This window comes from Trematomus bernacchii, unplaced genomic scaffold (genome assembly GCF_902827165.1).
Source record: "Trematomus bernacchii unplaced genomic scaffold, fTreBer1.1, whole genome shotgun sequence".
In the NCBI taxonomy this organism is placed as follows: domain Eukaryota; kingdom Metazoa; phylum Chordata; class Actinopteri; order Perciformes; family Nototheniidae; genus Trematomus; species Trematomus bernacchii.
In genome coordinates, this window is record NW_022987657.1 from 127,913 (window position 1) to 151,293 (window position 23,381).

Genomic DNA, 23,381 nt, shown 5'->3' on the forward strand with positions numbered 1-23,381 from the left:
ACACACTCACTTTGTACACACTCACTACACACTCACTTTGTACACACTCACTACACACTCACTACACACTCACTTTGTACACACTCACTACACACTCACTTTGTACACACTCACTACACACTCACTTTATACACACTCACTTTGGACACACTCACTACACACTCACGACACACTCACTTTATACACACTCACTTTGTGCACACTCGCTCTGTGCACACTCGCTTTGTACACACTCGCTCTGTACACACTCACTTTGTGCACACTCGCTCTGTGCACACTCGCTCTGTACACACTCACTACACACTCACTTTGTACACACTCACTACACACTCACTTTATACACACTCACTTTGGACACACTCACTACACACTCACGACACACTCACTTTATACACACTCACTTTGGACACACTCACTATGTACACACTCACTACACACTCACGACACACTCACTTTATACACACTCACTTTGTGCACACTCGCTCTGTGCACACTCGCTCTGTACACACTCGCTCTGTACACACTCACTTTGTGCACACTCGCTCTGTGCACACTCGCTCTGTACACACTCACTACACACTCACTTTGTACACACTCACTACACACTCACTTTATACACACTCACTTTGGACACACTCACTACACACTCACGACACACTCACTTTATACACACTCACTTTGTGCACACTCGCTCTGTGCACACTCGCTCTGTACACACTCGCTCTGTACACACTCGCTTTGTACACACTCGCTTTGTACACACTCACTCTGTGCACACTCACTCTGTGCACACTCACTTTGTACACACTCACTACACACTCGCTTTGTACACACTCACTTTGTACACACTCACTACACACTCACTTTGTACACACTCACTCTGTGCACACTCACTCTGTGCACACTCACTTTGTACACACTCACTACACACTCGCTTTGTACACTCTCACACAGCAGAAACGTCCCCAGTCTGCTCACCCTCTGCGTGAAGCTGCACACACAGTCTCATGCAGAGCTGGGAAGTAAGTACTGTTATGTCAAGTCTTGGACCTTCTCAATATAACTATGATTTAATTACAGTTTCCAGATATTGGAAGAGGCCTATGAGTCTCTTTGCTAATTCTCAATGGTCTTTGCAATTAACAGCAGATGTACCCATGTTAAGTAAATTGGCAAAGGTCAGAGGAACTCCAAGAGAGGTCTTCCTCAGATATAATACAGTTAAAGTCTTGTTAGTTAGTGGTTCATATCCAGCATGCATTAGCTAAGAAACGATAAGGATGTTGGTGTGTTAGTTAATGTAAAGAAATGTATGTGCGCTCATGTGCAGACGATATATAGTTTGTTAATTGGATAATTCATATCCTGCAAGGCTCCTAAAGACTTCATGAGATAATGACCTTTTGACATCTGTAACTTACATGTTGCTCTGATGTTGGTGCGTCCAAGTTTAGGAGACCTGACAATGTGTGTGCGTTAAACATGATTAGAAAACATGTTCGTGTGTCATTTAGAAAACCTATATAAACCCTGGGTTTTATTGTGTTCGAGGGACCATTTCTGCGATTGGTTGCTTTTGAAGCAAGGTAATGTTTCCCCATTGTTGTTTGGTGGTGCGCAACTAAATAATGATTAATCTCAACTATTTCTGTGTCTGTGTTTCATTGATTCCTCTGTTTCATTCTTTCATGTTGTGTGAGTACTTGGATCGCCACAACAGTACATTTACAAAAGTACTCTACTAAAGTACATTTTGAGGTACTTTACTTGATTATGTCCATGTTATGCTACTGTGTACTTCTTCTCCACTACAGTTCAGAGGTAAATTATAGTCTACTTTTACTCCACTACATGTATTTAATACATTTAGTTACTTTACAGATCTGGATGAATGATGTGAAATATAATACTATATTAGTATACAAGTACTTCTACTCAAGATCTGAGTACTTCTACTTCTACTCAAGTACAAGATCTGAGTACTTCTACTTGTACTAAAGTACAAGATCTGAGTACTTCTACTTGTACTAAAGTACAAGATCTGAGTACTTCTACTTGTACTAAAGTACAAGATCTGAGTAACAAGATCTGAGTACTTCTACTTTTAAAGTATCAGCTCAACAACTTGATTGTTTTCTGGTCCAATAGTGGCATCTTGTGGATATCAGAGGACGCTACGAGCATTCAGAGTTAATGTGCATTGTTACGTTCCCTCCAAAATCTAGGGGTACGAAGGGGAGTAACAAAACACAGAACGACCAGCACGAGAAAAAAGAGAGGAAACTGATCTCTTTTTTCCACACGAGATTTAATCCAACAATAATATAGACAACCAGGTCCCACACAGAGACCCAAGACGACGTGCTGCACCCATGCAGCCAGAGGAGAAAAGGGAGTGTGACTGCAGCCTTCCTCAGGTCCTATATGGAGGCCCTGATTGGGGATTTGGAGCACCTGGGAGAGAGGCTGCACCTGGGGACAATCAGGCTGCACCTGGGGAATCAGAGGGAGAGAGAGAAAGACACACACAAACACTACGGCACGTAACAACCCCCCCCCATAAAACCAAACAAGTGTTTGGCCACAGTTACCAAAAACACTCAGACTATTGGACATGATCGTGACCCATCGTAATCGTAATCTCACCCACAGTACAGTACATCGGCCACCACATTATCTGCTCCCCTCTTGTGCTTGATGACGATATTGTAGTCTGGGTGCTGGTCTTTTGACTTTTCCGTTGTCTGCTTGGAAGCTGCCACCTGCTGCTTCCAAGCTACACACCCTGCCACTAGATGACCAGGATCAAGACAAAAGAAACATAACCTCTTGGGACCTCGAGTTCTGGTCAAAACACCACCTGCAAACACCTCCGGATGAGTCTGAGCTAGGTCACCACCTGCAGCACCAGGGACTGAAACGTCTAGAACCTCAGCAGTAGGATACACTTTACCCCCGGCTATATCGTTACCCATTATGAAATCCACTCCGTCGACAGGAAACTTGGGCAGCACAGCAACTGGAAAGAAACCAGTAGCCAGTTTAGACTGTACCTGGATCTTGTGAAGAGGTGCAGGCACACAACCCATCTCAATACCTCTTACCACCGCACTTGCATCACAGGCAGACTCAGCACTCAAGGGCAGAACACTGGCAAGAATGAACGACTGTGAGCCACCACTGTCTCGTAACACCGTGACCTGCCGCTGGTCCTCCACCTTTCCTGACAGAGAGACAAAAGCAGTAGAGATGAACGGTTTCAAACACTCATCAGGCCCTTTGTTAACAGTGGCCCGTCCACTATGACACACTGCTGTAACCAATCCCACCCCCTCTAAGTGCTTGCCAGCCGCTGTCTGCTCTCGCTTCCAACCTGCACAGTCTGCTATCACATGACCTGGGTCATGACAAAAAAAGCAAGCTCCGTTTAGCCTGGGATCTAACACTGGAACACTGGCACAGGGAACGTAATTGTCAGGAGCTCTACGATAAGTGTCTCGCTGAAAAAAAACGCTCTTGTGTATCAGTGCAAACTCGTCTGCCAGAGTGGCAGCCTGCTGAAGGGTAGTTACTTTCTGCTCGTTCAGGTAGACTACCGTACGCTCAGGCACACAGTTCTTAAACTCCTCTAACATCATTAGCTCACACTGAAGTAATGTCGTCAGCTTTACAAGCTCTACACCACCTGTCAAAGAGGACTTTCTTCTCCCTCGCGAAGTCCACGTAAGTTTGGCCAGAAGTTATCAGGCCGCGAAAACGCTGCCTGTAGGCCTCAGGCACAAGCTCATATGCCCTGAGAACAGCACCTTTAACATTCTCATACACTAAACTATCCTCGACAGAAAGAGAAGAGCAAGCTTCTTGAGCCTTGCCGACTAGCTTACACTGTAAAAGAATAGCCCACACGTCTTCTGGCCAGAGCAGAGCAGCAGCAATGCGCTCAAATGCACCAAAATAGATCTCCACCTCTGATTCACGAAACACAGGGACCAAAGAAATATGCCTACTCACGTCGAAGGAGGCAGCAGGACCAGAAGATGTAACGGCAGAATCACCCCCCCCAGCTGCCTGAAGCTCTAACTGACGCATCCGGACAGCAGTGTCTGCCTCCACTTTCCTGATCTCCAACTCCGACTTCCTGATCTCCAGCTCCCTCCTGAGCTGAAAATCCCTATCACGCTCCTCCTTCTCCCACTGTAGACGAGCCATACGCACTTTTACCCTGGCATCTAATTTAGACCCCGTAGGTGAGGACCCTGCCGAAAACGAGTCCAACTGAGGCATGTTGAAAAGTTTTGCCTGTTCCGTAGTACTCTGAACACCTGGAGTAACACCAACGCGGCCTCCACCAGGAGACTCTGCTGCTACAGCCCCGGCCACCGTTCCAGGAGATTCCACTGAAGTAGGCAGACTCAAAACCCCCTGTTCAACCAGTCCAGTTATCAAAGTAGCCTTGAGTTCACTTTTAACAAGAGCAGAGGAGACAGAAACGTGATAATGGTCAGCAACTAACCGCAAATCAACCTTCCTACACCAGTCTAGCTGACCCACAGTAGGACTGGCCACAAACTGCTCCAAAACAAAAGCCATCCTTAGCAACGGCTACTTACAATTGTTCTTTCTTTTTTTTTTTTAAACAAACTTCCCCAGATCCTGCCTACCAAACTTACCTAACTATCTTCTGGAGCGTGCCGGGCTCGAGGCGACTTTAAAGGCAAACATCAGCGGCCGAAACCCTGAAACGCCTGCCCCAACAGGGGCAATGCTACCAAACACAATGTCAACGCTAAACCACAAACAGATACTCACTCTTTGTCTCAAAGATTGGACGAGCCCCCATTTGTTACGTTCCCTCCAAAATCTAGGGGTACCAAGGGGAGTAACAAAACACAGAACGACCAGCACGAGAAGAAAGAGGAAACTGATCTCTTTGTTCACACATGAGATTTAATCCAACAATAATATAGACAACCAGGTCCCACACAGAGACCCAAGACGACGTGCTGCACCCATGCAGCCAGAGGAGAAAAGGGAGAGCGACTGCAGCCTTCCTCAGGTCCTATATGGAGGCCCTGATTGGGGATTTGGAGCACCTGGGAGAGAGGCTGCACCTGGGGACAATCAGGCTGCACCTGGGGAATCAGAGGGAGAGAGAGAAAGACACACACAAACACGACGGCACGTAACAGCATACAGGTGCGGTTGTGCATCAAAAGTGAAAGTAATGCAAACCAGGGAGGATTCAGACATTGAGCACGAGGCTGTACCGTTGGATTCATGAAAAACGTCGACATCTTACCTCAGAGAGAAATCCCTGAAGCTCTCTCTGTGCCACACAGGTAAGTTTAATAAAGAAGAACAGGACAAACAGCGTTTTAGCTATCTTTCATATGAACAGAGCACACAGGCCTACTCTTGTCTTCCCGATATCATCGCACAAGGAATCATTCATTTAAAGACACAACCTGTGGATGATCATTATGTTTTCAACTTGTATTACTTTAGTTATTAGCTCTTCACCCTGTTTTAAGATTTCAGTGTGTTTTAGTTAACTTATTTCCCAACTATGCTCAAAGTGTATCAGAAACATAGATATTATATATCTCAGGTATCAGAGCAGAGCATTAATCCAGCACCAAACTTGTGAAAATGGCCCATAACGTTTGATTTGTGAAGAAAATGTGATAAATTGCTTTTGTCACGTCCTGTAGTGGTTAGGGTTTATTTTGAATGGAACAGCCGGATGTGACAGTACTAACGGAAACATTAACCAAAACGTTAACGGACGGAACTCACAGTGTTAAATTATTCAGTTTAATGGGGGTTAATGATGTCTTATTATTTTACCTGCGTCGAAAAACACCCAAAGAAGATGTACGTCACTCATTTATTTGTAAGTATTTTCAGAATGTTATATTTTTGATGTAATAAGTTAGCTAACTGTGTAGCTTTAAGCAATATAGCATAAAGTTAACGGTTCTAATAACGTCACTGATGGATTTACAAACTGCCAAGCTAACAGTTACCTATTTATTTAAAAAGGAAATTATACTACTAATTAACTCATATTTGTAAATGTGTACCTTGTATTTGAGGTTTAAGGGTAATAAACGTTAAAGTAAATATACTAGTTTGTACTTGTAACAGACAGCTAACGGTTTTCCTTAACAGCATTGACCTGGACTGTGTTCAGAATCAGAATTCCTTTATTCGTCCCACAGAGGAGAAATGTACTATTGTTACAGCAAAGAGACAAAGATAGCTTAATATCTCTCAAGAAGCATGCATAAAGAAATGATATATATTAAAGATATAATACTAGGAATACACAATTTACAAGATCTACATCCAGCAACAATAACAGTTTAGCGATATAGCAGCCAGGTGAAAGTATAAAAGGTGGTAGTATACATTTCACAGCTATTTACGGTAAATATATATTGCACATGAGTAGTATTGCACAACAGGAGTTTAATAGTCTTTGTTATATGTGTGTGTGTGGGGATTTATATGTTCAGAGACTTGTATGTTAGAACATTTCAAGTGTTGACTGGTGGTGAAAAAGCATGTTACTGTTTTGACTAGTACTGTTCACACTAGGACAAAACAGCTATCCATTTTCTTTGTATTGGCACGTAACAACTTGTTGGCATGAATTCAATGTTTTGTGTGAGTTACTTAATTTGCATACGTGCAACAGAGTTGTGATGAAACAGTTGTAACCATTACACATAGAGTTAAGAGAAGGTCAAGACTGTTTAAAGAAGTGAGCCAATGAGAAAAACTGTATCATTGACGCCAGATCCTCCCCCCTGCTCTTCTTATCTGCCCTGAATTTATTTTATTCCTTTTAGATCTACAGATTTACGTTATTTTTTGGATGTTAAACAAAAGAGTTCATATTACATTTCATTCAACCATTCTTTTGTTCTCTAGATCATTGAAGTTGAAGCAGAAGACACCGAAGTACTGAAACATGGCTTCTACAACACAGTCACCTGTAGAGTACGTCAGGGGGGCCAGACGCCATCTTGTGAAAACATTAAAGAATCAGTCAGTGATTCTAGAGAACTTGAAACAGCAAGGAGTGTTACGTGACGAAGAGGTCTGCATAATACAAGCAGAAGGGAATGACTACAATAAAAACAGAAAACTTCTAGACTCTGTAACCGATAAGGGGGAGAAAGCCAGCTATATATTTCTCGAAATTATTTACATGATGAGGAAGAGGACCCTGGGGAGGACATCGCTTCTCCCTGAGAAACAGACTGTAGCTTCTGCTGAGAGCGAGACGTTCGACCTGCACCACTGGATCAGCTGCTTCGCTTTCAAGGAAGACGCACAAATGGGAAAAAACTACCTACAAGGTACGTAATATAGTTATATAACTAATATAGAAAGTGTATCAGGTCTTCATTGCTGATGTTTGATGGGCAGTGTCATCTGGAAATATGCATCCACTATTTAGTATGAGGGTACAGCATGCAATTTACAATATTTATTTACTTACTGTTGTTTTTATTTTAGGTCCAACACCGTGCCACCGTTACCAGGCAAAGTTGAAGTCAAAAGCACAACAAATATCAAAAGCGTTTTGGACGGCAAACAAAGATCTGTTTGAAGGAAACAACAAGCCTGATCTGTCGTACATGCCACTTGTATTGGACACACAAGGAAGTGTTTCTGCCTCTAAAATAAAGAAATTTAAGAGCAAGAAAAGCAGGATGAGCCGTCCTAAAAAGCTAGGGACCTACATCCCTAAGGACAAAGCAGACATTTCTCCCAGTGACCTGCTTAAAACAGATAAAAACATACTCTTGGTTGGTAAGTCTGGGATTGGAAAGACAGCACTCGTTCATGAAATGTTAAAACTCTGGACAGAAAAAGATGACAAGGAGCTAAACTACATGTTTTACTTTGACATGAGAAACATATCCAACATCAAGAGCCTGGAGGAACTTCTCTTCAATGAGTTCAGTGAGCCAGATGAAGGCAAAGACGAGGTCTTACAGGACATAAAGAATAACTCTGACAATGTTACACTCATTTTTGATGGAATCACAGATCTGTCACAGTCTTCACCAGTAGTGCAGAGACTTGTAGATAAAGATTTGCTACAATACTCCAAGGTCGTTTTGACTTGCAGACCAGCTGATGAAGACCACCTTCTGTCTGAGGACTTTCTCAGAGTGGAAGTGAAAGGCTTTAGTGAGCAGACCATAAAAACATACATATCTGCGATGCTACGTGAGGGAAAGGAGAGGGTTTTGAGCAACGTGGAGTTGTTCACGCTTTGCCATGTACCGATGTATGCACTGATGGTGGCTGCATGCTTTTTATGTGAGACATCAGAGGACTTTCAAAAGCCTTGCTGTATAACTGATATCTACATCAACATTTTCCGTTTTTGCCTCAAAAGAAACAGCAACACAAAATACATTGATCTAAATGCCTTCATCGAAAGCAAGAGTGAGGAGATACTGTCTTTGGCTGAGGTTGCTTTTCGTGCAACTGAAGGAAAAACTGTGAACCTGACACTACGTCCCTCTGGAGAGAGCCATGTCCTCTCCTTGCTCAAACAACTTGCCATCAAAGTCGCACGAAGCCGTACTAAGAGAATAACCACCTATGCATTTCTCCATTACACAATGCAGGAGTTTTTTGCAGCACTGTGGCTCTTGAAGAATCCAGATTTAATCAGTAATGTTTTTCAGCAATGCCTCACTGAGGAGAAGAAGCACATGAAACATCTGATCCCTTACATGTGTAGATTGTTGACTGAGGAGAGCCCTAGTTTGATGGAGTATCTGATTCCTGCGGAGGAGCTCAAGAATACATCAAACTGGTTCTTCAAGGAAGTGATATCCACATTCCTTCCTAGTCTGTGTGAAAACGATGAGCCTGAGCCTGAGGACAGTGGGCGCATACTGTTCCTATGCCAGTGCTTGTTTGAGTCCCAGTGTCCTGAAGCATGCATCAACCTTCTGGAAAAACTGGAGTATCGTCTTGACCTCAGTGGAGAGAGTCTCGATCCTTACCCCTGCTGTGCTGTGGCCTATGTGATCACTCAGTCCAAGGAGAGGAAAATATGGCTGAACCTTGAGGACGTCACGATATCACAACAAGGAATGAGACCACTATTAGGATGCCTTCAAAATGTCCAATGGTATGGATGAGCAGTTATTATTACGGCTAAGATTACAACACTTCTAATTTGGTAGAATTGAATTGTTCAAAGTTGTAACCTTTAATATATATATACAGAAGTAATGAGAAAGTGATAGCTGATTATTCTTCATATTGCAGGTGTGATTCTCTGCCACGGCAGCTGTGGGAGATCTTCCTTCTCAGCGAAGGGGAGATGGACTACATCACCTTACTTGGCCTTGATGGAAATCAGTTGCACCTTCCAGTGGGGGGGGACAGAAAGCTGTTTGAAAGAGCAGTGACAGTCCTGCAGAAGATAAGTGAGAAGGTTAACATCTGCCTCCACTGGGAAAGGGAGAAGCCTGACTGCCACAGTCTGTGTGAGACTCTGCTAGAGGCTTTGCCCTACGTCAGCTCACTCAGGTATGAAGCTTATGTTTCTGTGTGGTGGGATTCACCCCCCCCCCGCCCCCCCTACGAACCACATACACATCTTTAGCTTCCAAACTCCACTGGAATTTATTTAAACATTATAATTTATAAAACTGCAACTTCTTATTTAACACAACTAAATGCATAATAAAGTGACGAATCATCTTCACAGTGGAATTATTAAAAGTCTAACTGTGTAATACTTAGGGTTGGGGATCGTTTGGATTTTAGAGATTCCGGTTCAGATTCCGGTTCTTTGAAAAAACAAGTCACATGCCAATTTAACAGATATAAACATTGTTTTATGAACCTTTAGTAAAATAGCGGAAATGGTGGTCAAACAATATTGGATCTAAAACTTTGAATAGGTTTCATTACGCTAAAGTTGACGGGTGTTTAACGAGCAGCCGTGTGTGTACTGAGAGAGAAAGAGATGCAGCTCACTAAACCAGCTCCCTGAGAGATAGAAAAGGAACCTGAACATTTTCTTTTACAAAAAATACACCTTTAACCACCACATCTTTTCAGTGACTGGTGTGGGCTTGCCTTTTGCTGCAGATATACTCAAATCGGCGTTGCAGCTGTGAGCTCAAGCATGCCTCATTCATTTGCCTGGTCACGCCCCCCCCCACACTTTGGGAACCACTGCCTTAAGTTTTATCCTTGTGTAAGTGTGCATGTTGAAATCTAAATCTTAGTTTTTTTGGTGGGAAAGTCTTCATTGCATTCTGAAATGTGGATCAGCGTTAAGGTTAAACTCAGCCTAATCACAGCAGAAATTAGGTCAGATTTTATGTATGTCTTGTATTCAATGCAGCAATTTAAATGCAGATTTTCTTTTCACCCTTTCTTTTTAACACTTATTAGTCAGCATTCTTAAAAACTATAAATAGACAATAAACATAGTTTGAATAAGTAAGTACTGCATCAGTATTTTTTTAGAATCAGGCAGGGCTCTTTGTTTCAGTTGAATCTGAACTTTTATCTCTTATGTTGACATCCAGAATTGTACTGTCTCAGCAATTCTTCAAAAGCTGTGGAGAATTAAATATTGCAATTGCATTTGATATTAAACATTAGCACAGTATTAACAGCTGTAACTTTGTTTTACATTTACATGTACAGTTTATACAGTTCTACAGTACATGCAATGACACATGTGTTTGTTATCATGCAGCTTCAGGATGACCCTCAGAGGTGCAGGATTACAGGACCAGGAGCGATGCTATGAGACACTGAAGAGACAAGAAAAGCAGCTGTTTCTGGATTTATGCCTGAAAGCAGCTACTCACTTTCAAGGAGAAAGCGTTCACAATGAAGTGAACAACCTCATCTCTCTGTTTTCTTTTAACTATGATATGCATAACATCCTTCTGGATTTGTATCAACATGTCAAAACTCAAGAGAGTTCAGCTGTCATTCAAAAACTGAAGCCATTTTTCCAGTCAGTTCCTGCATTTTGGTTCATAAACCTCTCAGAGAGAAAGACCTCCATCCTGCTGGAAGTGCTGAGACTCCAACCAGAGAAGAAACAAGTGGAGCTGAGACGCTGCTCAGATAAAGAGAGTGAAGTGAGGACTTTGCTGCAGTGTCTGCCTTATATCTCACAGCTCAGGTAAATGGTAATCTGCAGATTCAATTTAACATAATTTAAACCACAGCTGATGGAGAAAAGTTTGTATTTGATAGAAGCCTAACATCACAATCTCTTGATTCCTTGTGTTTTCAGTTTTGTGCCTCAGTCATCAGAACCTTCAGGTGAACTCCAGTTCTTTGGGACTCTGTTCTGTGCAGCAGCAGAGAGAGAGCAGCAGACAGGAGAGAAGACACTGCTGCTGTTGTTATCAGTGTGCACATATCAAACAATAACTTTAAACGACATAGTTTCTTATTATTTGAAGAGGAACCCTCAGAGTGATTTCCTGCTGGATCTGTACTCCCACCTGAAGGACTATGAGACTGAAACAGGTCTGAGTGTCCTTCCATCATTACAGTCTGTTCTCCAGTCAGCTCCTGCAGTCTGGATCATAAACCTCTCAGAGAGAAAGACCTCCATCCTGCTGGAAGTGCTGAGACTCCAACCAGAGAAGAAACGAGTGAAGCTGAGAGGCTGCTCAGATGGAGAGAGTGAAGTGAGGACTTTGCTGCAGTGTCTGCCTTATATCTCACAGCTCAGGTTGGTGGGACCATTACTGTTTATTTTATGATATTGATTTTTCTATGTGGATTTCTTAAGAAATACAAAAATAAATGACATCTGATTATGGGCAGTGTTTCAGAAAGAGACAATAGTCCTTCACTTCTGAACATGATGTAGATGAATAACATTTCCCAGTTCAGTCATTATTTGAAACCACAGTCTTCTACCAGTTTGAGAATAATGAAATGATGTGAATCCTAATGAGAGAACTTAAGCTCTGAGACAGCAGCACCATCATGCTCATGCCTCATTCAGAAATAAAGACACATACGAACATAAATAAACTTGCTGATAAAACTGCCATCAGCTTTTTAACATATCTCTGTTTTAATTTAAATAAAGAGCAATTAAAAGTATAAAGGCACAACAAGTAATACTACATGTATCTACCTCTTTAACGGATACTAGCTTCAACTTTACTGACTCTAATGAAACTTCTAAAGACTGTTAGTGAGCTTTAAATACAGATTTCAGACACATGAACAATCCTAACTTCTAGTCATCAGAGACAGAGGAGGTGTTACTAAACTCTGATTCACATGTGTATTATCTCAGGAGCAAAGTGAAGAGTTTCATGATGTGATGTTCTCTGCTACATGATAGGGACTCTAGATGTTGTTGTTCCACTTTTTACATTATTATATTGGGAATATCATTTTACATACAAAACTCATTCACAAAGTCAAATCCCCTCAGGTGAACAGAATCATTGGGAAGCAAATGAGAAGTGATTTGAGGAACAGGATTAGTGTCTGTGTTGTGAGTCAGTAGAAGAGCTAAGTGATGACACATGTTGTGGAAAGGTTCATTTACTGAAAGCTTTCCAAAATCCAAATATAATCCTTTTAACAGCAAAGTTACTTCAATATGAGGTTGATGGACTTTACTGTGTTATGCTCACTAGCAGGTATTTGTAGACATTTAGCAGAAACACTCCCTATCAGAGTCTTTCTCTGCTGTTGACATCATCTGATAACAAACTGTTCAATTCTCGTTCCAGTTTCTGGTTTGGAGACTCAGGTGGAGTCCAGTTCTTTGGGACTCTGTTCTGTGCAGCAGCAGAGAGAGAGCAGCAGACAGGAGAGAAGACCCCAGAGCTGTTATCATCAGTGTGCACATATTCATCATTCCCTCTTACTGACATATCTGATCCTGATGATGATGATGATGATGATGATGATGATGATGGTGAAGAATATCAGTGTGATATCCTGCTGGATCTGTACTCCCACCTGAAGGACTGTGAGACTGAAACAGGTCTGAGTGTCCTTCCATCGTTAAAGTCTGTAATCCAGTCAGCTCCTGCAGTCTGGTTCATAGACCTCTCAAAGAGAAAGACCTCCATCCTGCTGGAAGTGCTGAGACTCCAACCAGAGAAGAAACAAGTGGAGCTGAGAGGCTGCTCAGATGCAGAGAGTGAAGTGAGGACTTTGCTGCAGTGTCTGCCTTATATCTCAAAGCTCAGGTTGGTGGGACCATTACTGTTTATTTTATGGTATTGATTTTTCTATGTGGATTTCTTAAGAAATACAAAATAAATGACATCTGATTATGGGCAGTGTTTCAGAAAGAGACAATAGTCCTTCACTTCTGAACATGATGTAGATGAATAACATTTCCCAGTTCAGTCATTATTTGAAACCACAGTCTTCTACCAGTTTGAGAATAATGAAATGATGTGAATCCTAATGAGAGAACTTAAGCTCTGAGACAGCAGCACCATCATGCTCATGCCTCATTCAGAAATAAAGACACATACGAACATAAATAAACTTGCTGATAAAACTGCTATCAGCTTTTTAACATATCTCTGCAGCTTATCAATAATCAGTTGTAACACAAACAAATGTTATTGCACAGATAGAAGAGGTTGCATCTCTTTTAATTTAAATAAAGAGCAATTAAAAGTATAAAGGCACAACAAGTAATACTACATGTATCTACCTCTTTAACGGATACTAGCTTCAGCTTTACTGACTCTAATGAAACTTCTAAAGACTGTTAGTGAGCTTTAAATACAGATTTCAGACACATGAACAATCCTAACTTCTATTCATCAGAGACAGAGGAGGTGTTACTAAACTCTGATTCACATGTGTATTATCTCAGGAGCAAAGTGAAGAGTTTCATGATGTGATGTTCTCTGCTACATGATAGGGACTCTAGATGGTGTTGTTCCACTTTTTACATTATTATATCTGGAATATCATTTTACATACAAAACTCATTCACAAAGTCAAATCCCCTCAGGTGAACAGAATCACTGGGAAGCAAATAAGAAGTGATTTGAGGGACAGGATTAGTGTCTGTGTTGTGAGTCAGTAGAAGAGCTAAGTGATGACACATGTTGTGGAAAGGTTCATTTACTGAAAGCTTTCCAAAATCCAGATATGATCCTTTTAACAGCAAAGTTACTTCAATATGAGGTTGATGGACTTTACTGTGTTATGCTCACTTGCAGGTATTTGTAGACATTTAGCAGAAACACTCCCTATCAGAGTCTTTCTCTGCTGTTGATATCATCTGATAACAAACTGTTCAATTCTTGTTTCAGTTTCTGGATTGGAGACTCAGGTGAACTCTCAGGTGGAGTCAAGTTCTTTGGGACTCTGTTCTGTGCAGCAGCAGAGAGAGAGCAGCAGACAGGAGAGAAGACACTGGAGCTGTTATCATCAGTGTGCACACATCCATCATTCCCTCTTCCTGACGAACGGGGTTATGATGATGATGATGATGAAGAATATCAGTGTGATTTCCTGCTGGATCTGGCCTCCCACCTGAAGGACTATGAGACTGAAACAGGCCTGAGTGTCCTTCCATCATTACAGTCTGTTCTCCAGTCAGCTCCTGCAGTCTGGATCATAGACCTCTCAAAGAGAAAGAGCTCCATCCTGCTGGAAGTGCTGAGACTCCAACCAGAGAAGAAACAAGTGGAGCTGACAGGCTGCTCAGATGGAGAGAGTGAAGTGAGGACTTGGCTGCAGTGTCTGCCTTATATCTCAAAGCTCAGGTTGGTGGGACCATTACTGTTTATTTTATGATATTGATTTTTCTATGTGGATTTCTTAAGAAATACAAAACATAATGACATCTGATTATGGGCAGTGTTTCAGAAAGAGACAATAGTCCTTCACTTCTGAACATGATGCAGATGAATAACATTTCCCAGTTCAGTCATTATTTGAAACCACAGTCTTCTACCAGTTTGAGAATAATGAAATTATGTGAATCCTAATGAGAGAACTTAAGCTCTGAGACAGCAGCACCATCATGCTCATGCCTCATTCAGAAATAAAGACACATACAAACATAAATAAACTTGATGATAAAACTGCAATCAGCGTTTTAACATATCTCTGTTTTAATTTAAATAAAGAGCAATTAAAAGAATAAAGGTACAACAAGTAATACTACATTTAACTACCTATTTAACAGATACTGGCTTCAACTTTACTGACTCTAATGAAACTTCTAAAGACTGTTAGTGAGCTTTAAATACAGATTTCAGACGCATGAACAATCCTAACTTCTAGTCATAAGAGACAGAGGAGGTGTTACTAAACTCTGATTCACATGTGTATTATCTCAGGAGCAAAGTGAAGAGTTTCATGATGTGATGTTCTCTTCTACATGATAGGGACTCTAGATGTTGTTGTTCCACTTTTTACATTATTATATTGGGAATATCAATTTACATACAAAACTCATTCACAAAGTAAAATCCCCTCAGGTGAACAGAATCACTGGGAAGCAAATAAGAAGTGATTTGAGGAACAGGATTAGTGTCTGTGTTGTGAGTCAGTAGAAGAGCTAAGTGATGACACATGTTGTGGAAAGCTTCATTTACTGAAAGCTTTCCAAAATCCAGATCTAATCCTTTTAACAGCAAAGTTACTTCAATATGAGGTTGATGGACTTTACTGTGTTATGCTCACTAGCAGGTATTTGTAGACATTTAGCAGAAACACTCCCTATCAGAGTCTTTCTCTGCTGTTGATATCATCTGATAACAAACTGTTCAATTCCTGTTTCAGTTTCTGGTTTGGAGACTCAGGTGAAGTCAAGTTCTTTGGGACTCTGTTCTGTGCAGCAGCAGAGAGAGAGCAGCAGACAGGAGAGAAGACACTGGAGCTGTTATCATCAGTGTGCACATATCGATCATTCCCTGTTCCTGACAAACAGGGTAATGAAGAATATCAGAGTGGTTTCCTGCTGGATCTGTACTCCCACCTGAAGGACTATGAGACTGCAACAGGCCTGAGTGTCCTTCCATCATTACAGTCTGTTCTCCAGTCAGCTCCTGCAGTCTGGATCATAAACCTCTCAAAGAGAAAGAGCTCCATCCTGCTGGAAGTGCTGAGACTCCAACCAGAGAAGAAACAAGTGGAGCTGACAGGCTGCTCAGATGAAGAGAGTGAAGTGAGGACTTTGCTGCATTGTCTGCCTTATATCTCAAAGCTCAGGTTGGTGGGACCATTACTGTTTATTTTATGATATTGATTTTTCTATGTGGATTTGTTAAGAAATACAAAACATAATGACATCTGATTATGGGCAGTGTTTCAGAAAGAGACAATAGTCCTTCACTTCTGAACATGATGCAGATGAATAACATTTCCCAGTTCAGTCATTATTTGAAACCACAGTCTTCTACCAGTTTGAGAATAATGAAATGATGTGAATCCTAATGAGAGAACTTAAGCTCTGAGACAGCAGCACCATCATGCTCATGCCTCATTCAGAAATAAAGACACATACGAACATAAATAAACTTGCTGATAAAACTGCTATCAGCTTTTTAACATATCTCTGCAGCTTATCAATAATCAGTTGTAACACAAACAAATGTTATTGCACGGATAGAAGAGGTTGCATCTCTTTTAATTTAAATAAAGAGCAATTAAAAGTATAAAGGCACAACAAGTAATACTACATGCATCTACCTCTTTAACGGATACTAGCTTCAACTTTACTGACTCTAATGAAACTTCTAAAGACTGTTAGTGAGCTTTAAATACAGATTTCAGACACATGAACAATCCTAACTTCTATTCATCAGAGACAGAGGAGGTGTTACTAAACTCTGATTCACATGTGTATTATCTCAGGAGCAAAGTGAAGAGTTTCATGATGTGATGTTCTCTGCTACATGATAGGGACTCTAGATGTTGTTGTTCCACTTTTTACATTATTATATTGGGAGTATCATTTTACATACAAAACTCATTCACAAAGTAAAATCCCCTCAGGTGAACAGAATCACTGGGAAGCAAATAAGAAGTGATTTGAGGAACAGGATTAGTGTCTGTGTTGTGAGTCAGTAGAAGAGCTAAGTGATGACACATGTTGTGGAAAGGTTCATTTACTGAAAGCTTTCCAAAATCCAGATATGATCCTTTTAACAGCAAAGTTACTTCAATATGAGGTTGATGGACTTTACTGTGTTATGCTCACTTGCAGGTATTTGTAGACATTTAGCAGAAACACTCCCTATCAGAGTCTTTCTCTGCTGTTGACATCATCTGATAACAAACTGTTCAATTCTTGTTTCAGTTTCTGGATTGGAGACTCAGGTGAACTCTCAGGTGGAGTCAAGTTCTTTGGGACTCTGTTCTGTGCAGCAGCAGAGAGAGAGCAGCAGACAGGAGAGAAGACACTGGAGCTGTTATCATCAGTGTGCACATATCCATCATTCCCTCTTCCTGACAAACAGGGTGATGATGATGAGTTTGATTATGAAGAATATCAGTGTGGTTTCCTGCTGGATCTGGCCTCCCATCTGAAGGACTATGAGACTGAAACAGGTCTGAGTGTCCTTCCATCATTACAGTCTGTTCTCCAGTCAGTTCCTGCAGTCTGGATCATATACCTCTCAAAGAGAAAGAGCTCCATCCTGCTGGAAGTGCTAAGACTCCAACCAGAGAAGAAACAAGTGGAGCTGAGAGACTGCTCAGGTGGAGAGAGTGAAGTGAGGACTTGGCTGCAGTGTCTGCCTTATATCTCACAGCTCAGGTTGGTGGGACCATTACTGTTTATTTTATGATATTGATTTTTCTATGTGGATTTCTTAAGAAATACAAAACATAATGACATCTGATTATGGGCAGTGTTTCAGAAAGAGACAATAGTCCTTCACTTCTGAACATGATGCAGATGAATAACATTTCCCAGTTCAGTCATTATTTGAAACCACAGTCTTCTACCAGTTTGAGAATAATGAAATTATGTGAATCCTAATGAGAGAACTTAAGCTCTGAGACAGCAGCACCATCATGCTCATGCCTCATTCAGAAATAAAGACACATACAAACATAAATAAACTTGATGATAAAACTGCAATCAGCGTTTTAACATATCTCTGTTTTAATTTAAATAAAGAGCAATTAAAAGAATAAAGGTACAACAAGTAATACTACATTTAACTACCTATTTAACAGATACTAGCTTCAACTTTACTGACTCTAATGAAACTTCTAAAGACTGTTAGTGAGCTTTAAATACAGATTTCAGACACATGAACAATCCTAACTTCTAGTCATCAGAGACAGAGGAGGTGTTACTAAACTCTGATTCACATGTGTATTATCTCAGGAGCAAAGTGAAGAGTTTCATGATGTGATGTTCTCTTCTACATGATAGGGACTCTAGATGTTGTTCCACTTTTTACATTATTATATCTAGAATATCATTTTACATACAAAACTCATTCACAAAGTAAAATCCCCTCAGGTGAACAGAATCACTGGGAAGCAAATAAGAAGTGATTTGAGGAACAGGATTAGTGTCTGTGTTGTGAGCCAGTAGAAGAGCTAAGTGATGACACATGTTGTGGAAAGCTTCATTTACTGAAAGCTTTCCAAAATCCAGATATAATCCTTTTAACAGCAAAGTTACTTCAATATGAGGTTGATGGACTTTACTGTGTTATGCTCACTTGCAGGTATTTGTAGACATTTAGCAGAAACACTCCCTATCAGAGTCTTTCTCTGCTGTTGACATCATCTGATAACAAACTGTTCAATTCTTGTTTCAGTTTCTGGTTTGGAGACTCAGGTGAAGTCAAGTTCTTTAGGACTCTGTTATGTGCAGCAGCAGAGAGAGAGCAGCAGACAGGAGAGAAGACACTGGAGCTGTTATCATCAGTGTGCACATATCCAACATTCCCTGTTCCTCACATATATCATTCTGATTATGAAGAATATCAGAGTGGTTTCCTGCTGGATCTGTACTCCCACCTGAAGGACTATGAGACTGCAACAGGCCTGAGTGTCCTTCCATCATTACAGTCTGTTCTCCAGTCAGCTCCTGCAGTCTGGATCATAGACCTCTCAAAGAGAAAGAGCTCCATCCTGCTGGAAGTGCTGAGACTCCAACCAGAGAAGAAACAAGTGGAGCTGACAGACTGCTCAGGTGGAGAGAGTGAAGTGAGGACTTTGCTGCAGTGTCTGCCTTATATCTCAAAGCTCAGGTTGGTGGGACCATTACTGTTTATTTTATGATATTGATTTTTCTATGTGGATTTGTTAAGAAATACAAAACATAATGACATCTGATTATGGGCAGTGTTTCAGAAAGAGACAATAGTCCTTCACTTCTGAACATGATGTAGATGAATAACATTTCCCAGTTCAGTCATTATTTGAAACCACAGTCTTCTACCAGTTTGAGAATAATGAAATGATGTGAATCCTAATGAGAGAACTTAAGCTCTGAGACAGCAGCACCATCATGCTCATGCCTCATTCAGAAATAAAGACACATACGAACATAAATAAACTTGCTGATAAAACTGCTATCAGCTTTTTAACATATCTCTGCAGCTTATCAATAATCAGTTGTAACACAAACAAATGTTATTGCACAGATAGAAGAGGTTGCATCTTTTTTAATTTAAATAAAGAGCAATTAAAAGAATAAAGGCACAACAAGTAATACTACATGCATCTACCTCTTTAACGGATACTAGCTTCAACTTTACTGACTCTAATGAAACTTCTAAAGACTGTTAGTGAGCTTTAAATAAAGATGTCAGACACATGAACAATCCTAACTTCTATTCATTTACTGAAAGCTTTCCAAAATCCAGATATGATCCTTTTAACGGCAGAGTTACTTCAATATGAGGTTGATGGACTTTACTGTGTTATGCTCACTTGCAGGTATTTGTAGACATTTAGCAGAAACACTCCCTATCAGAGTCTTTCTCTGCTGTTGACATCATCTGATAACAAACTGTTCAATTCTTGTTTCAGTTTCTGGTTTGGAGACTCAGCTGAAGTCTCAGATGGAGTCAAGTTCTTTAGGACTCTGTTCTGTGCAGCAGCAGAGAGAGAGCAGCAGACAGGAGAGAAGACACTGGAGTTGTTATCATCAGTGTGCACATATCCAAGATTCCCTCATACTGACGAACGGGGTTATGGAGATGATAATGAAGAATGTCAGAGTGGTTTCCTGCTGGATCTGTACTCCCACCTGAAGGACTGTGAGACTGAAACAGGCCTGAGTGTCCTTCCATCATTACAGTCTGTTCTCCAGTCAGCTCCTGCAGTCTGGATCATAATCCTCTCAAAGAGAAAGAGCTCCATCCTGCTGGAAGTGCTGAGACTCCAACCAGAGAAGAAACAAGTGAAGCTGAGAGGCTGCTCAGGTGGAGAGAGTGAAGTGAGGACTTTGCTGCAGTGTCTGCCTTATATCTCAAAGCTCAGGTTGGTGGGACCATTACTGTTTATTTTATGATATTGATTTTTCTATGTGGATATCTTTAGAAATAGAAAATTAATTACATCTGATTATGGGCAGTGTTTCAGAAAGAGACAATAGTCCTTCACTTCTGAACATGATGTAGATGAATAACATTTCCCAGTTCAGTCATTATTTGAAACCACAGTCTTCTATCAGTTTGAGAATAATGAAATTATGGAACTGCTATCAGTTTTTAACATATCTCTGCAGCTTATAAATAATCAGTTGTAACAAAAACAAATGTTATTGCACAGATAGAAGAGGTCGTATCTCTTTTAATTTAAAGTGGACCTATCATGCTATATTATTATAATATAGCATGATAGGTCCACTTTAAATAAAGAGCAATTAAAAGTATAAAGGCACAACAAGTAATACTACATTTATCTACCTCTTTAACAGATACTAGCTTCAACTTGACTGACTCTAATGAAACTTCTCAAGACTGTTAGTGAGCTTTAAATACAGATTTCAGACACATGAACAAAATCCTAACTTCTAGTCATCAGAGACAGAGGAGGTGTTACTAAACTCTAATTCACATGTGTATTATCTCAGGAGCAAAGTGAAGAGTTTCATGATGTGATGTTCTCTGCTACATGATAGGGACTCTAGATGTTGTTGTTCCACTTCTTACATTATTATATTGGGAATATCATTTTACATACAAAACTCATTCACAAAGTAAAATCCCCTCAGGTGAACAGAATCACTGGGAAGCAAATACGAAGTGATTTGAGGAACAGGATTAGTGTCTGTGTTGTGAGTCAGTAGAAGAGCTAAGTGATGACACATGTTGTGGAAAGGTTCATTTACTGAAAGCTTTCCAAAATCCAGATATGATCCTTTTAACAGCAAAGTTACTTCAATATGAGGTTGATGGACTTTACTGTGTTATGCTCACTAGCAGGTATTTGTAGACATTTAGCAGAAACACTCCCTATCAGAGTCTTTCTCTGCTGTTGATATCATCTGATAACAAACTGTTCAATTCTCGTTCCAGTTTCTGGTTTGGAGACTCAGATGAACTCTCAGGTGGAGTCAAGTTCTTTGGGACTCTGTTCTGTGCAGCAGCAGAGAGAGAGCAGCAGACAGGAGAGAAGACACTGGAGCTGTTATCATCAGTGTGCACATATCCAACATTCCCTCTTACTGACATATCTCATCCTGAGGATGATGATGATTATGATGAAGAATATCAGTCTGATATCCTGCTGGGTCTGTACTCCCACCTGAAGGACTATGAGACTGAAACAGGTCTGAGTGTCCTTCCATCATTACAGTCTGTTCTCCAGTCAGCTCCTGCAGTCTGGTCCATAGACTTCTCAGAGAGAAAGACCTCCATCCTGCTGGAAGTGCTGAGACTCCAACCAGAGAAGAAACAAGTGGAGCTGAGAGGCTGCTCAGATGGAGAGAGTGAAGTGAGGACTTTGCTGCAGTGTCTGCCTTATATCTCAAAGCTCAGGTCAGTCATACTCTATATTTATAATATTAAATGCATTCCTCAGAAAGGTTCGTTAAAAAGATCTAGTAAAAAAATCAACAACACATTGGAAGCAGTTTATTCACTGAAATGGATATTCTGTAGATAAATCAGATTTTTTAGTTTAGTAATGAATTAGCACAACAGACAGAGCAATGCTTTATCACATGGAATACCACACATGCACTTAGACTATGTCATCCTATTTGATTTCCTTTAAATGTCATTCTTGATTAAAGACCTTGCAGATAAGATGGTTGGCAGTGCAGCATTTATTGTACTTGAGCTTTGCCTTCTCACTGTTCATCCATATTGTTGTGTTTCAGCTGTGGTCCAGAGTTCTTCCAGAGAGTGTGTACGCTCATCTCTGTCAGATCCAGAGAGGAGGCTGAGAGGTTGGCCTCTCTGCTGCAGCTCTCAGAGTTCACCCTGCTGCTATCAGGAGAGTTACCCAGGAAAACCTGCCTGTCTGTGGGGAGAGTTCTCCAGCTGTGTGGCTCTAAAGTGGATCTCATCCTCAAACCCAGAACGATGTCTGTCAAGGGAGCCTTTGCTCTCTTCAGACGAACAACACAACTACACAGTCTCAAGTGCGCATTTAAACAGTTACTCTTTTATTGTTATCATGCCATTTCTTTGAATGTTCAGTTAATTCAGGTAATAAAGGTAAATGATGGTACAATTATCTTTCTTTGTTTCCAGGCTTTCTAACGACATGGCCTTGCTGCTGGGTGGCTGGGTGAGGAGATGGGGAGGGGTCCGTCAGGTGACTGTTGAAGAGCTTTCTCTCTCCCCTCAGACCGCCCAACCATCACACAGTGTTGTTGAAGGTTGTCAGTAGCTTGGCTTCCCTGCTGAGATACTGGGCAGTGAGACAGTTAGACCTGACTGAGGTCTGTGTTCCTGCTCTGGGTCTCACACCACTGCTGCTCCATGATGGCCCTCTCAAAATCAAGTAACAGTCTCTCTGGAGCCTCATACACTCACAATGATTCATGCAGATTATATTAATGTTCACATATATTCATACACTGTTTCCTGCAGACTGAGTGAGAAGAATGTCCTGCAGCTACTCTCCCTGCTCCATGAACTCCAGGATGAGGACTTGACCTGGTCCTTCTTGAGTAAGTTAGGAGGAGACCTGACCCCCTTCTCTCTGAACTGGGAGCTTCTCCATCTTCTACTGCAGCATCCATCAGCTCAGACCCTCACTGTGAACATGAGGAAGAACCCCTTCTTACAGGAGAACGTCACACGTCTGCTTCCCTACCTGGACAGGATTGTGTTTAAAAGGTCATCAATAGAGTCGTTTATCCTGTTTTATATTTAAATACATTTAGTTACTTCTTTTACTAAAGTGTGTTCATTCAAACTCTT

General features: G+C 41.0%; 1 protein-coding gene across 13 annotated transcripts; it reads left to right on the forward strand.

Moving 5' to 3' along the window:
• Positions 1–5,141: 5,141 nt before the first annotated feature.
• Positions 5,142–23,265, forward strand: LOC117486816. 13 transcript variants are annotated; one of them, XM_034135376.1, is made up of 15 exons: positions 5,142–5,339; positions 6,937–7,367; positions 7,528–9,166; positions 9,307–9,570; positions 10,757–11,194; positions 11,309–11,755; positions 12,780–13,244; positions 14,328–14,789; positions 15,814–16,242; positions 17,333–17,791; positions 18,813–18,832; positions 21,557–21,986; positions 22,331–22,594; positions 22,707–22,959; positions 23,049–23,265. In XM_034135376.1, exons 2-14 carry the CDS (start codon positions 6,977–6,979, stop codon positions 22,843–22,845), a joined length of 5,847 nt encoding a protein of 1,948 aa, XP_033991267.1. In that variant the 5' UTR covers positions 5,142–5,339; positions 6,937–6,976; the 3' UTR covers positions 22,846–22,959; positions 23,049–23,265. The 13 variants fall into 13 exon arrangements, with proteins under 13 accessions (XP_033991267.1, XP_033991270.1, XP_033991271.1 ...); XM_034135379.1 differs by having other exon boundaries at positions 15,814–15,833; positions 17,365–17,791; XM_034135380.1 differs by having other exon boundaries at positions 14,328–14,365; positions 15,834–16,242.
• Positions 23,266–23,381: the final 116 nt, after the last annotated feature.